The sequence below is a fragment of the Bufo gargarizans genome, chromosome 1, assembly GCF_014858855.1.
Source record: "Bufo gargarizans isolate SCDJY-AF-19 chromosome 1, ASM1485885v1, whole genome shotgun sequence".
Taxonomy (NCBI): domain Eukaryota; kingdom Metazoa; phylum Chordata; class Amphibia; order Anura; family Bufonidae; genus Bufo; species Bufo gargarizans.
Window position 1 is genome coordinate 669,285,220 of NC_058080.1, and position 14,108 is coordinate 669,299,327.

At 44.0% G+C, this 14,108-nt stretch overlaps 1 protein-coding gene across 1 annotated transcript in view; it reads right to left on the reverse strand.

Moving 5' to 3' along the window:
* The window catches only part of WDR41 (WD repeat domain 41), a 68,702-nt gene that overhangs the window by 30,106 nt on the left and 24,488 nt on the right, over positions 1 to 14,108 (reverse strand). Inside the window, exons 4-6 of the mRNA XM_044276098.1 lie at positions 12,264 to 12,395; positions 10,400 to 10,462; positions 2,056 to 2,167 (exon numbers count right to left, since the gene is read on the reverse strand). Of these exons, the coding sequence (XP_044132033.1) occupies positions 2,056 to 2,167; positions 10,400 to 10,462; positions 12,264 to 12,395 (307 nt within the window). The remainder of the gene's footprint in view (positions 1 to 2,055; positions 2,168 to 10,399; positions 10,463 to 12,263; positions 12,396 to 14,108) is intronic.

Here is a 14,108-nt window from a genome sequence, read left to right on the forward strand (position 1 = left end):
AGACAACAAACAGATGATAAAGCAAATTAAAGACAAATAGACAAGCAAATGAACCGAGCAATCAAGCTCGCATTGTGGGAGTCCCATGAGACATCTGATGCTGGCTAGACCCTTTTTCAGTGCGACAATAAGCCGGGATCTAACATCAGAGGGGGGCTTCCATGGGACAACTGAAAGCCGCTGAGAGGCTGTCAGGAGGGGGATGAACCTCATGTGGTGAGGAGCCGGTGAAACCCCATAACTGAACTAACTGGGGTAGAACAAAACATAGCCGCACAAACCGTCCGAGCCAGGGCATGGCTGCACGGATACAAGTGGACGAAAGGCCACACAGTTAGCTGTGATCTTCAGCCAGCGAGCTCGGCCACTTTGCACCGCAGGGCAGGATAGCGTCCATAACTCAGAGCAAAACTTCTCCAGTCAAAAAACGGACAAAGGAGCTGGAGACAAGGGCATACAGCCCAGTATCAAGCTGCACAGCAGCCTCTGCTGTACGAGGAGAGATGAAAAACCTCATGCGGATAGCAAGAGGCTAAGACTTGCAGATCAGGTAACGTGGCGGCTTTTCTTGCTTCTCTCCGCTTTCCCTGGGGAGACTTCCGACCAGGTCTCAACGCTTGGAGGGGCAGGTATGGGATCCCCCTGGTCAGCGGGCATCCAAGACGGGACATCAATAGGCGTCAGGCCCAGCGGACCCCAGATGGTCTTCAGATCCGCCGGTGTGCGGACCGTGAGCTGCCTGCCATTCTTCAAAATGGCTAGGCCAAATGGGTATAGCCACCGGAACTGTGTGGCAGATGCTTTCAAGGCCTCTAGTAGTGGCTTGAGTATGCGCCGCTTAGCCAGCGTGGTGGGCGCTAGGTCTTGGAAGAACAATATGGCAGAATCCGCATACCTCAGGTCTTCAGCTTCCCTGCCGGATCGGAGTATGTCCGCGGTATCCACAAAACTTAGCAGACCGCAGATCACATCGCGCGGTGGGTCCGATGGTTTCGGCTTAGGCCGTAGAGCGCGGTGGATGCGCTCCACCACCACTGTGGCGGCCCGGTCCGGGCCTAGTAGCTGGGCGAAAAGTTCAGACGCCACCTTGCGAAGGGCCTCGTGCGCAATGGATTCCGGCAGGCCTCTGATTCTCAGGTTCCGGCGTCTGCTCCGGTTTTCCTGGTCTTCTATCCGAAGTAAGGCCTCGTTAATCATATCTCGGTGCGCCTGTAGAGCCTGGCAGGTCTTTCCTTCATGCAGGAGGATCGCGTCTTGTGAGGTCTCCAGCGCCAGCACTCTGTGGCCTAGGCCCCGGAGGTCCTCTTTAATGTCCTCTAAATCCCTCTTCAGGGGAGCCAGAGCCGCGTCCAGTAGCTCCTTAAGAACCTCCTTAGATAAATTTGAACGCCTCCGCGGCAGTCTGCAAACCGATGCCTCCGATGCGCTTCCCGCTTCAGACGGGTCTTCAGCGTCTGATGGCTGCGGCGCTCGCGGCGCCATTTTGGAGCTTTCGGCGGGACGCAGTTTCGCCTGCTTTGTGAGGTACTGCTCCATATCAGGTTGCTTCGAACGAGCGGGTGTCAGCTCCAGATGTTCCCTGGGTCGGTCTTTGCCTGTTTTCCCCATTAGTGAGCGCTTTTATAGCATATAAAGGGGTTTAATCACCAGCAGAAGTGAGGAGCTCAGGAAGCTGCTGCCATTCAGCTTCAAGGTCAAGCTCCGCCCCGTGGCTTTTTTTTTTTTGTGGTATTGAGTATTGCAATACTTTTTTATGGTGACAAAAGCGAATCAAAATTTTTGTATTGAAACAACCCTACGCCGATCTGATCGGCATAGCGTTGTCACGATACCAAAATTTTGATTCGGTTTTGATTTGGCGACTAAAAATTTAATTTGGCTCCTAAATTTTTCAGTTCAGGAGCCAATGGCTACTAGGTATTTTTTTTAGTCTGGAGCACTGTGTGTGTGTGTGTATATATATATATATACACACACACACACACACACACACACACGCACACAGTATACATATGCTTTCAATTACAGAAGATAACATCTATTTCTCTAACTCACCTCCATCAAAAAAGGAGCCAATCTCACCCAGAACCTTAAAATCACGACTCCATATACGGATCTCTCCTCCACCGGAGAGCCAGACGTCTAAGCTCTGAAGGACTATTAGATTCTGTCAAACAAGGGAAAGACCATCAAATAAGAAGAAAATAAATAAATAAATAAATAAGTGGTCAACAGAATAGAAGCTGCTGCTTTGTCAGAATTTACCACTAGTGATGGCGTGTGTATGAGAAGTCATTTCTAATGACTTTGCTCTGGGACCTGCATCATGACAACACGTACTGCACATGGTCTGGCTGTGGTCAGTGCAAACACACGACATGGATCCACATCAGTGTTCACATTCTAACTGGCTTAGGCCCGAGTTACACAACTATATTTTCGGTACATGCGCACAATGGACTGCACACACATCCATTGCAGTCAATGGTTCAATTCACATATCTGTGTCGGCCCATGCTGAGCATCTCCCAGAAGGTACTATTCTTGTCCGTTTTCTGTTCAAGACTCATTGATTAAAGTGTATGGGTGCAGGGAAAAAAAAAAAAAAGTCCGTATGGCATTTTTCATGTACTAATCTGAAATACACCTAAACTAGGCGTATTTCAGGAGCAGATGGTGGCGCTGCTATCTGCAACTTTGCCCTGCTGATGCCAGGTCTAAAATTGTGGGTGGGGACGGGCTGGCCCCTCTCATTTAACATTTTCTATTCCTGTTTTAGGCGTAGAAAAAGGTCTAAATGTAACACAGCTCGGAAGCGGTCTTGCATTGAGAATTGGTGGAGGATCTGCCGAAGTTATGGAGAGGCCTGCACCTCTTCATAACTCCAGCGGATCCACCGCCAGCATAGGGCCTTTATTAAGACCGGCGTCTAAAACGCCAGTCTAAATCAATGTACCCCTATATCTGGCAGCCACCCCTTCAACATGGGGAATTGTACTTGTAATAGATTTTGAATTGAAATAATGCTATGGTAATATTAGACCAGTATTTCCTCACATAGACTCTGTTACGTGACCTACATTTATGAGTAGACATGACAGGAGCTCCATGCAGAGTTTTGCTGACTATACATGTTAGATTAACCCCTTCAGTAACAAGCCATTTTTCACTTTAAATTCCAGGCTGATTTTTGCAAATCTGACATGTCTCACTTTATCTGGTAACTTTGGAACGTTTTTACTTATCCAAGCCGTTCTGAGACCGTTTTCTCGTGACACATTGTACTTCATGTTAGTGACAAATCTGAGTCAATATGTTTTACCTTATTTAATTTAATTTATTTATTTAAAAAAAAAATCCAAAATTGATAGAAAATTTGGAACAAATGCACAATTTTCAAAATCTGAATTCATCTGCTAAGGCAGATAACTACTTTACATTTACCATATGTCTACTTTATGATTACATCATTTTGTAAATGTGATTTTATAATTTTTTAGGACTTTAGAAAGAATTCTTAAAAGAAAATTTCCAAAACCCACTTTTTTAAGGAACGGTTCAGTTATGAAGTCACTTTGCGGGGCTTGAATAGTAGAAACCACTCATCAATGACCCCATTTTAGAAACTACACCCCTCAAGTTATTCAAAATTGATTTTACAAACTTTGTTAACCCTTTAGGTGTTCCACAAGAATTAAAAACCCTATTTTGGAAACTACAGGATAAGGTAAGGTGACCGTTTTATTGGTACTATTTTGGGGTACATAGGATTTTTTAATTGTTTAACCCCTTCAAGACACAGCCTTATTTCACCTTAAGGACCAGGTCATTTTTTGCAAATCTGACCAGTGTCACTTTAAGTGCTGATAACGTTAAAACACTTTGACTTATCCAGGCCGTTCTGAAATTGTTTTTTCGTCACATATTGTACTTCATGACACTGGAAAAATTAAGTCCCAAAATTAATTTTTTTTGCATAAAAAAATACCAAATTTACCCCAAATTTGGAAAAATTAGCAAATTTCAAAGTTTCAGTTTCTCTACTTCTGTAATACATAGTAATACCCCCAAAAATTGTGATGACTTTACATTCCCCATATGTGTACTTCATGTTTGAATTATTTTGGGAATGATATTTTATTTTTTGGGGATGTTACAAGGCTTAGAAGTTTAGAAGCAAATCTTGAAATTTTTCAGAAATCCAATTTTTAGGGACCACTACAGGTCTGAAGTCACTTTGCGAGGCTTACATAATAGAAACCACCCAAAAATGACCCTATTCTATAAACTACACCCCTCAAGGTATTCAAAACTGATTTTACAAACTTTGTTAACCCTTTAGGTGTTGCACAGGAGTTATTGGCAAATGGGGATGAAATTTGAGAATTTCATTTTTTTGCCTAATTTTCCATTTTAACCAATTTTTTACACTAACAAAGCAAGGGTTAACATCCAAACAAGACTGTATCTTTATTGCCCTGACTCTGCCGTTTACAGAAACACCCCATATGTGGCCGTAAACTACTGTACGGGCACACAGCGGGGCGTAGAGTGAAAGGTGCGCCGTATGGTTTTTGGAAGGCAGGTTTTGCTGGACTGGTTTATTTACACCATGTGCCATTTGAAGCCCCCTGATGCACCCCTAGAGCAGAAACTCCCTAAAAGTGACCCCATCTAAGAAAGTACACCCCTCAAGGTATTCAAAACTGATTTTACAAACTTGGTTAACCCTTTAGGTGTTGCACAAGAGTTATTGGCAAATGGGGATGAAATTTGAGAATTTCATTTTTTTGCCTAATTTTCAATTTTAACCCATTTTTTCCACTAACAAAGCAAGGGTTAACAGCCAAACAAGACTGTATCTTTATTGCCCTGACTCTGCTGTTTACAGAAACGCCCCATATGTGGCCGTAAACTACTGTACGGGCACACAGCGGGGCGTAGAGTGAAAGGTGCGCCGTGTGGTTTTTGGAAGCCAGATTTTGCTGGACAGTTTTTTTGACACCATGTCCCATTTGAAGCCCCCTGATGTAGAAACTCCAAAAAAGTGACCCCATTTTAGAAACTACGGGATAGGGTGGCAGTTTTGTTGGTACTAGTTTAGGGTACATATGATTTTTGGTTGCTCTATATTACACTTTTTGTGCGGCAAGGTAACAAGAAATAGCTTTTTTGGCATCGTTTTTTTTATTGTTATTTACAACATTCATCTGACAGGTTAGATCATGTGGTAATTTTATAGAGCAGGTTGTCATGGACGCGGCGATACCTAATATGTATACATTTTTTTTATTTATGTAAGTTTTATACAATGATTTCATTTTTAAAACAATTTTTTTTTTCGTTTCTCCATAGTCTAAGAGCCATAGTTTTTACAGTTTTGGGGCGATTATCTTAAGAAGGGTCTCATTTTTTGCGAGATGAGATGACGGTTTGATTGGCACTATGTTGGGGTGCATATGACTTTTTGATCGCTTGCTATTACACTTTTTGTGACGTAAGATGACAAAAAATAGCTTTTTCTACACCGTTTTTATTTTTATTTTTTTACGGTGGTCACCTGAGGGGTTAGGTCATGTGATATTTTTATAGAGCCGGTCGATACGGACGCGGCGATACCTAATATGTATACTTTTTTTATTTATATAAGTTTTACACAATGATTTCATTTTTGAAACAAAAAAAATGATGTTTTAGTGTTTCCATAGTCTAAGAGCCATAGTTTTTTCAGTTTTTGGGCGATTATCTTAAGTAGGGTCTCATTTTTTGCGGGATGAGATGACGGTTTGATTGTTACAATTTTGGAGTACATGCGACTTTTTTGATCACTTTTATTATCTTTTTTGGGGAAGTAAGGTGGGCAAAATTTCAATTTCATCATAGTTTTTTATTTTTTATTTTTATGGCGTTCACCGTTCGGGAAAAGTAACATGACCGTTTTATAGATCAGGTCGTTACGGACGCGGCGATACCAAACATGTGTAGGGAATTTTATTTTTGTCATGTTTAATCAGTGATAAATGTGTTTTTTGATTTTTACTTTTTTTTTACTTTTTTCACTTTTTTTTTTGACCCAGACCCACTTGGTTCTTGAAGATCCAGTGGGTCTGATGTCTGTATAATACAGTACAGTACAATATATATTGCACTGTACTATATTTTACTTACACTGAACAGATCTATGCTTTCAGCATAGATCTGTTCAGCACCATGGACAGCAGGACGCCTGAGAGGCGTCCTGTTGCCATGGGAACCTTCCCCGTCTGCTCAGTTATGTTCAGAACTGCGCAGACGGGGAAGGGTAAGGACGGGGCTCTGGGGGGGCTGTCTGGGAGCTCTCTCCCTCTCCATCGGGGGGCTGCAAAGGTACAGCAGCCCTCCGATGGGAGAGGGAGGGAGCTCCCTGAGCTGTTAACCTTTTCCATACCTCGGTCCGTACGGACCGCGGTATGGAAAGGGTTAAACGGCTGACATCGCATCACCGATGTCAGCCGTTTATACCAGGGTGCCAGCAATGTGCTGGCACCCTGGTATACCCACTAGACACCAACGATGATTATAATGGGAGGCGGGCGGGGGATCGCGATCCCGCCTGCCGCACCGCCCGCCTCCCGCAACTGCCACACCGCCCCGCACCGCCCACAAACCGCCCCCTGCACCCCGCCACATAAATGGAATTCAGGGGTGCAGGGGGGGTAAAAAAAATCGATTTGGGGCAATTTTTAGGTTTCTGATCCCTGCGGTCAGGGACCGCAGGGATCAGAAACGACATAAAGCGATCGCCGATAGGGGGGGGTGCTGAAACTACCCGATCGCCGATACGGGGGTCACAGGACCCCCCTCGGCATTGAGCCTGAGTGCCTGGCTGTGTGTAACAGCCGGCACTCAGCGCTGTCACCATGTCTGCAGACATGGTGACAGTTTTATGCCATGACGAGTATACTAGTCATGGAGCGCTAAGTAGCAGTGCTCCATGACTAGTATACATGTGATAGGTACAGTATATTGTCACACTCTCCTTCTCTGATCGCTTCCCTGACAGGAATGGGGACGATCAGAGAAGGAGAGGCACACAGTCCCTCCCTAACCCCCCTTACCTGCCCCGATGCGCTGCGATTGGTCCCTCTGCAGTATTGGACCAATCACAGCGATCGTGGGCGGGTCAGGGGTCTAATACAACTCCTTCCGGCTTCTAGGGTTGCCTAGCAACCCCAGCACGCCGGCTTCACTGAATCTTCAGCGCTCAGGTCCCTGCGCTGACAGTGAAGCCGATCACGTACATGCACGTGGGGATGCGGTGAGGCACCACATTCCCCCACGTACATGTACGTGATGTTGCGTGAAGGGGTTAAGGTTACACTTTTTTGGGGCAAAGTGACATTATTGTTTTTACAGCATTCATCTGAGGGGGTAGATCAAGCTATATTTTTATAGAGCAGGTTGTTACGGATGCAGCGATACCGAATATGTCTACTTTTTAAAATTTATTTCAGTTTTACACAATAAAAGCATTTTTGAAAAAACAAAATCATGTTTTTGGGTCTCCAATTTTTGAAAGCCATATTTTTTTTATTTTTCTGTGGATCATTTTATGTAGGGGCTCATTTTTTGTGGGAGCAGTGGGGACATTTTGATTAGTACCATTTTTGGGTACATATGATTTTTTGATTATTCAATATTACACTTTTTTGGGGCAAGGAGACCAAAAAAAATGGCAGTTTTAGTACACTTTATATATAATTTTTTTTTATTTTTACGGCATTCATCTGAGTGTGTACACCATGTGAATTTTTTATCGAGCTGGTCGTTACGGACGCAGCAACACCTAATATGTATATATATTATTTTTTTTTGTTAAGTTTTACAAACAAAGCATTTTTGAAAAGAAAATATCTTGTTTTGTGTTGGCATTTTCTGAAAGCCATTTTTAAAAATTTTTTTAATGATTGTCTTATGTAGGGGCTCATTTCTTGCAGGATGAGGTGACTGTTTGACAGGTACCATTTTGGGGTACATATGACTTTTTTTGAGGCAAGGTTTTGGCACCCAATTTTTTTTTATGGTGTACACCCGATTGGGTGGATCATGTGATATTTTTATAGAGTCGGCCATAGGCTTCCGTAGGAGGCAAGCCCCGATGCCTGCGTACAACATCGGACTGCCGTTCCTGCCATTGGGCCCCCCCATCACCACAGCGCTGACTGCGGCATACAAATGGTTAATACGGCATTTACAGCAGGTACCCGACTGCCCGTAATAGCCAGACCCCAGCTGCTGATCGAGCGGGCGCAGCTTCTGCACCCGCCTGATCAGAGTGCCATACATATACAGCGCTGGGATCCTATGGGTTAAAGGGAAAGTCTCACTTCAGCAAATGGCATTTATCATGTAGAGAAAGTTAAATTACTAATGTAATGTGATTGTCCATATTGCCTTCTTTGCTGCTCGTTTCGAGGGGTTATGACCACCCCGCAATCCAGCAGCGTTGGTTGTGCTTGCACATTACAGGAAAAAAGCACAGGTGGCTGGGACCTCGGGAGTGCGCATAAGCCGATGCCTATTTCTATAGTGTGCAAGCACAACCACCGTGGCTGGATTACAGTGTGCTCGTAACCATGGAAACTAGTTGTGTATAATTTGATGGAAAAATGAATCCAGCCAGCAAAGGAGGCAACATGGACAATCACAATACATTAGTAAGTGTCTTGTATTCACTTTCTCTACATGATAAATGTAATTTATGAGTGAGAGAACCCCTTTAACATCTGCCAAAATGAGGGAAACTAGGATTCTAGCTCTGCAAACACTGATGATATGGATTCTGAATCGCAGTACTAATATATTCATTATACATGAAAAGTTGAGGATCTTAGTGTACATTTTGATCAAAGTGTGCGATTTCATTTGGAGGTCTAGGCCCAAGACAGGCAAGTCGATTTAGTGTAGGGTACCATCTGTAAGAGGTCAGCTTGATGGGACACATGGGCTCTAACACTTTGATCAAAATGTATAATAAGAACCTCAAATTTATGTGTAGAATGAATAGATCAATAATACAATTCAGAAACCATATATTCAATGCTTGATAAGTGCTGTTGCAGCCATGGCGTACACGCGCCTGCGCATTTATTTCATTTGGAGGGAAGGGCAGAGTAACACAGTGCACTATACATATGGGGCAATGGTTGTCTGTACCTTGGTGGGGCATCCACTCATCTGTCCAGAGCAGAGTGTGCATGTGTATGTGGGGTAGGGGTATATACGGTATATGGCCAACCTAACTCCGCAGATGTAACTACAGTTCTAGGCAAGTCCACAGATAAGTGACCAGATTGTCATGTGAAGTTAAAAAATAAAAATACCTGCCATATTTAACATATGATGATCTCCAATCTGCTATCCCTATATAAATATTGTGGTTAAAGGGTTTATGTCACCAGAATTAGGGTCCATTCACACGTCCGTAATTTGGGTCCGCATTCGTTCCACAATTTGCAGACCCATTCACTTTCAATGGGGCTGGAACTGATGCAAATCCACATTTCTGGATCCGCATCCGCATTTTCGGGATTCGCATCCGTTTTTTCGGGATCCGCAATTTTGTTCCTGAAAAAAATAGAACATGTCCTATTCTTGTCCGCAGTTGCGGACCAGAAAAGGCATTTTCTATTATAGTGTCTGTGATGTGCGGTCCGCAAATTGCTGATTGCACATTGCAGGTGTCCGTGTTTTGCGGATCCGCAAAACACTTACGGACGTGTGAATGGACCCTTAACCCTATTAAACTAGCTGACATTAGCGATGTGCTAATGTCAGCTGAACCTAACTAGCCTATTCCTACTTTTATCTATGACAGGGCCAGGCAGTGTTGGTCTCATACTGCCGGCCCTGTCTGCCGTGTAAATCTCGCGCCTGCGCCGCCCCGTTCAGTATTCGGTGCAGTGAGTGAAGGGCACTCGCTGGCTTCCTCACTGCACCGGATACTGAACTACGCGAGATTACCCCAGCGCACAGAGCCGGCAGTTGGAGGTGAAGGCTGCCTGGCCCTGTCAATCAGTGTAGCAGGGCGTGGCCAGAGGTCGGAGAACGGAGCCTCTAGGAGCAGGGGAAACCTAGAGGCTAATTAGCATAAAATAAAAGTTATATTTCTGGAGTAACGGGGGCATAGATAAAAGTAGGAATAGACTAGTTAGGTTCAGCAGACATTAGCACATCGCTAATGTCAGCTAGTTTAATAGGGTTAATTCTGGAGACAAAATAAAACATCTCTACAACATAATTAAGTATAGACTTTGGTTTAAAGGGATATTCACATCTCAGCCTAGCGAAATGCCACTAACGTATGGGATGGACACCCCTTTAAAGGCGTGTGCAGAAAACAAGTACGGCTAGTTTGTACCTTTACAGTAGAGAGGAAGTCGGAGGCTTTATAAGCTACCTGGCCGCTTTCACAATCCCAAGCCTAACTTCAGCTATTAAGGAACAATTCTGTAGACATCTTTGGAAAATAATTTACCACGCAAGTGTGTGAAATGAGAGTCACAATATTACTATGGGAACCGCAAAAAAAAAATTAAAAATAGATTTGTGGTTCCATTGTAACAATGCCTGTCCACGTCCGCAAAACAGACAAGAATAGGACGAGTTCTATTTTTTTTGCGTAACGGACATATGGGCACGGAATGCACATTCAGTCATTTCCATTTTTTCAAGCCCCCATGGGGGTTCTGTATATGGACCTGTGAGAAAAAAAAACAAAAAAAAAAAAAAACGGAATGGAAACAGAAGAAAATTATGTTTGTGAGCAGATAGTGACTTTGCAGCCATAAACCAGTTGCCAATCTAAAGTGTATGGGGACCTACTGATTCTCCCTAGACAGATGATGTCGAGGAGAGAAAAAAAAAAAAAAAAACGGGCATGCCGAATTTCAAAGCCTGATCCTTATGTTCCCCTGATGGATAATTGGTGCAGCAACTTTCTTCCCATTGAAGGCACATATACACTCTGCACAGCCAAAAGTCTATGGGGAAGATTTATCAATACTGGCTGGTAACGTAGAACTGGCTTTGCCTACAACAACCAGATTCCACCTTTCATTTTTCACAGCTCCTTTGCTATGGGTAACTAAGCCACCAGTTTGGATAATTCTTCACCTATGTGTATGGGAGAGTAGGGACAGCTGCCGGATGAATGAACTTTGGCTGACAGCTATCAGGGAAGGGGGGAACCTTTTGGGAATGTTTAAACAACGGATTTTGAAAACCTGCTGAGAAAAAATAAATAAAAAATAATAATAATAATAATAATAATAATAATAATAATAATAATATTAAATTGGCACAGAATCCACATCAGTTTTTCGGCGCGTTTTTGAATTTTTTAATCAATGGGTCCTCAATACAAAGCTGCATTTTCAGCTCGAGGATTTTTTAGTGGATTTGCACCAAAAAACGCGCAGAAAATGCATGGTCTTACGTGGAGCTGATTTTTTTCATTTCAATGGGAGATTCAGTGCGCATTCTGCCCCAAGATGGGACACGCGGCTTCTTTTTTCCACGTAGAAAAAAAAACAAAAAACAGAAAAAACAAAGTGCTGTTTCTCATTGAGATGAATAGGAGGCTGTTTTGGAGCTCATTTTGGAGGTAGAAACACTCCAAAAATCAGCGCCAAAAAACTCCATGTGAACTGGCACTTAGAGTGAAATAGCCGGGTTCAAACACTATTACTCCAATGCATATGAGCAGCTTAAGGCTACTTTCACACTCGCGTTTTGGGCGAATCCGTCATGGATCTGCAAAAATGTATCCGTTACAATAATACAACCGCATGCATCCGTCATGAACGGATCCGTTTGAATTATCTGTAACATAACAAGACGGATCAGTCATGAATTCCATTGAAAGTCAATGGGAGATGGATCCGTTTTCTATTGTGCCAGAGAAAACTGATCCGTCCCCATTGACTTACATTGTGTGTCAGGACGTTTGGCTCAGTTTCGTCAAGCAGACAGCAAAGCGCTGCAGACAATGTTCTGGTGTCCGCCTCCAGAGCAGAGTGGAGACTGATTGGAGGCAAACTGATGCATTCTGAGTGGATCCTTTTGCATTCAGAATGCATTAGGGCAAAACTGATCCGTTTTGGACCGCAAACGGAAAGCCAAAACGCGAGTGTGAAAGTAGCCTAATACACATTGCTGCAATGTGGTCTGCAGCTGATTGATTGACTCTTCTGTGGTATGAAGACATCACAACATAAGGATACAATGACGGTCCTATCAGACGACGCCGTCAGCATTAGGTCAACCCTTTCGCTGTGCATTTCATTGCTTGGAAACACAATGATAGCGGTGATCTTCTGTGTGTGTCCATGAAGCTCGAAAAGCACTTCACCAGTCTGGAAGAAAGACGTTTGACAGTAAAGATATAAAAAGGTTTCTTCAACATGAACTGATATCAAGTACAGGCTGGGAGCTGCAGTTCCTCAAGTACAGGCTGGGAGCTGCAGTTCCTCAAGTACAGGCTGGGAGCTGCAGTTCCTCAAGTACAGGCTGGGAGCTGCAGTTCCTCAAGTACAGGCTGGGAGCTGCAGTTCCTCAAGTACAGGCTGGGAGCTGCAGTTCCTCAAGTACAGGCTGGGAGCTGCAGTTCCTCAAGTACAGGCTGGGAGCTGCAGTTCCTCAAGTACAGGCTGGGAGCTGCAGTTCCTCAAGTACAGGCTGGGAGCTGCAGTTCCTCAAGTACAGGCTGGGAGCTGCAGTTCCTCAAGTACAGGCTAGAAGCTGCAGTTCCTCAAGTACAGGCTAGAAGCTGCAGTTCCTCAAGTACAGGCTAGAAGCTGCAGTTCCTCAAGTACAGGCTAGAAGCTGCAGTTCCTCAAGTACAGGCTGGGAGCTGCAGTTCCTCAAGTACAGGCTGGGAGCTGCAGTTCCTCAAGTACAGGCTGGGAGCTGCAGTTCCTCAAGTACAGGCTGGGAGCTGCAGTTCCTCAAGTACAGGCTGGGAGCTGCAGTTCCTCAAGTACAGGCTAGAAGCTGCAGTTCCTCAAGTACAGGCTAGAAGCTGCAGTTCCTCAAGTACAGGCTAGAAGCTGCAGTTCCTCAAGTACAGGCTAGAAGCTGCAGTTCCTCAAGTACAGGCTAGAAGCTGCAGTTCCTCAAGTACAGGCTAGAAGCTGCAGTTCCTCAAGTACAGGCTAGAAGCTGCAGTTCCTCAAGTACAGGCTGGGACCTGCAGTTCCACTGACTCTCCCTCCTCTTTCCAGCAGCAATCATTTCCCCATAAATACAGCATCAGTGTGGCACCTGAGGGGTTAACTACCGCGGATCGCAGCGCCCTGTCATAGAGGCTGGGTGCCGGCTATGCGATTCTGCCGCCGGAACATGCCTCCTGTATTTGTATTAAAAGGTTACTTATCTTTATTGGTGGCGCAGTGCGCCCCTCCCCTTCCCCCAGTACTAAAAACATTGGTGGCGCAGTGCGCCCCCCAACCCCCTCAGTATTATAATCATTGGTGGCAGGGGCCACAGGGTCCCCTCCTCTTCATTCGTTGGTGGTGCAGTGGTAGCTTCTGATGAAGCCCTGGCTGCCATGGTAATCTCCATGCTGCTGTGTGTACTATGCACAGGAGAGCAGGGAGAGTGTGAAGTCCTATTCACCCTAATAGAGCTCTATTCGGGTGAACAGGACAAGGGTTCTAGCACCTAAGCGGGCTAATAGTTATTAAATAAATAAAAATTAAAAAAATACACCAAAATATTAAGTTTAAATCACCCCCTTTCCCAATTTTACATATAAAATAGATAAACATATTACATAATCGCCACGCCCAAAAAAGTGCAAACTATTAAAATATTTTTTTTTAAATATCTCCTATGCAGTGAACGCCTTAACAGAAAAAAAATTAATTAAAAAAACGTGCGATATGCCATTTTTTTGTCATCTTGTCCCCCCAAAAAATAGGATCGGACTGTTTGATTATGGGCCGGTTGTTCCATAAAATCCAAAATGCACGCTGCTTTTTTGGAGTTTTATTTTTTTAGGATATCGAAATCGAATTAAAATTTTGGTATCGCAACAACCCTAGCTTGCACACTATAGGAAAAAGTGC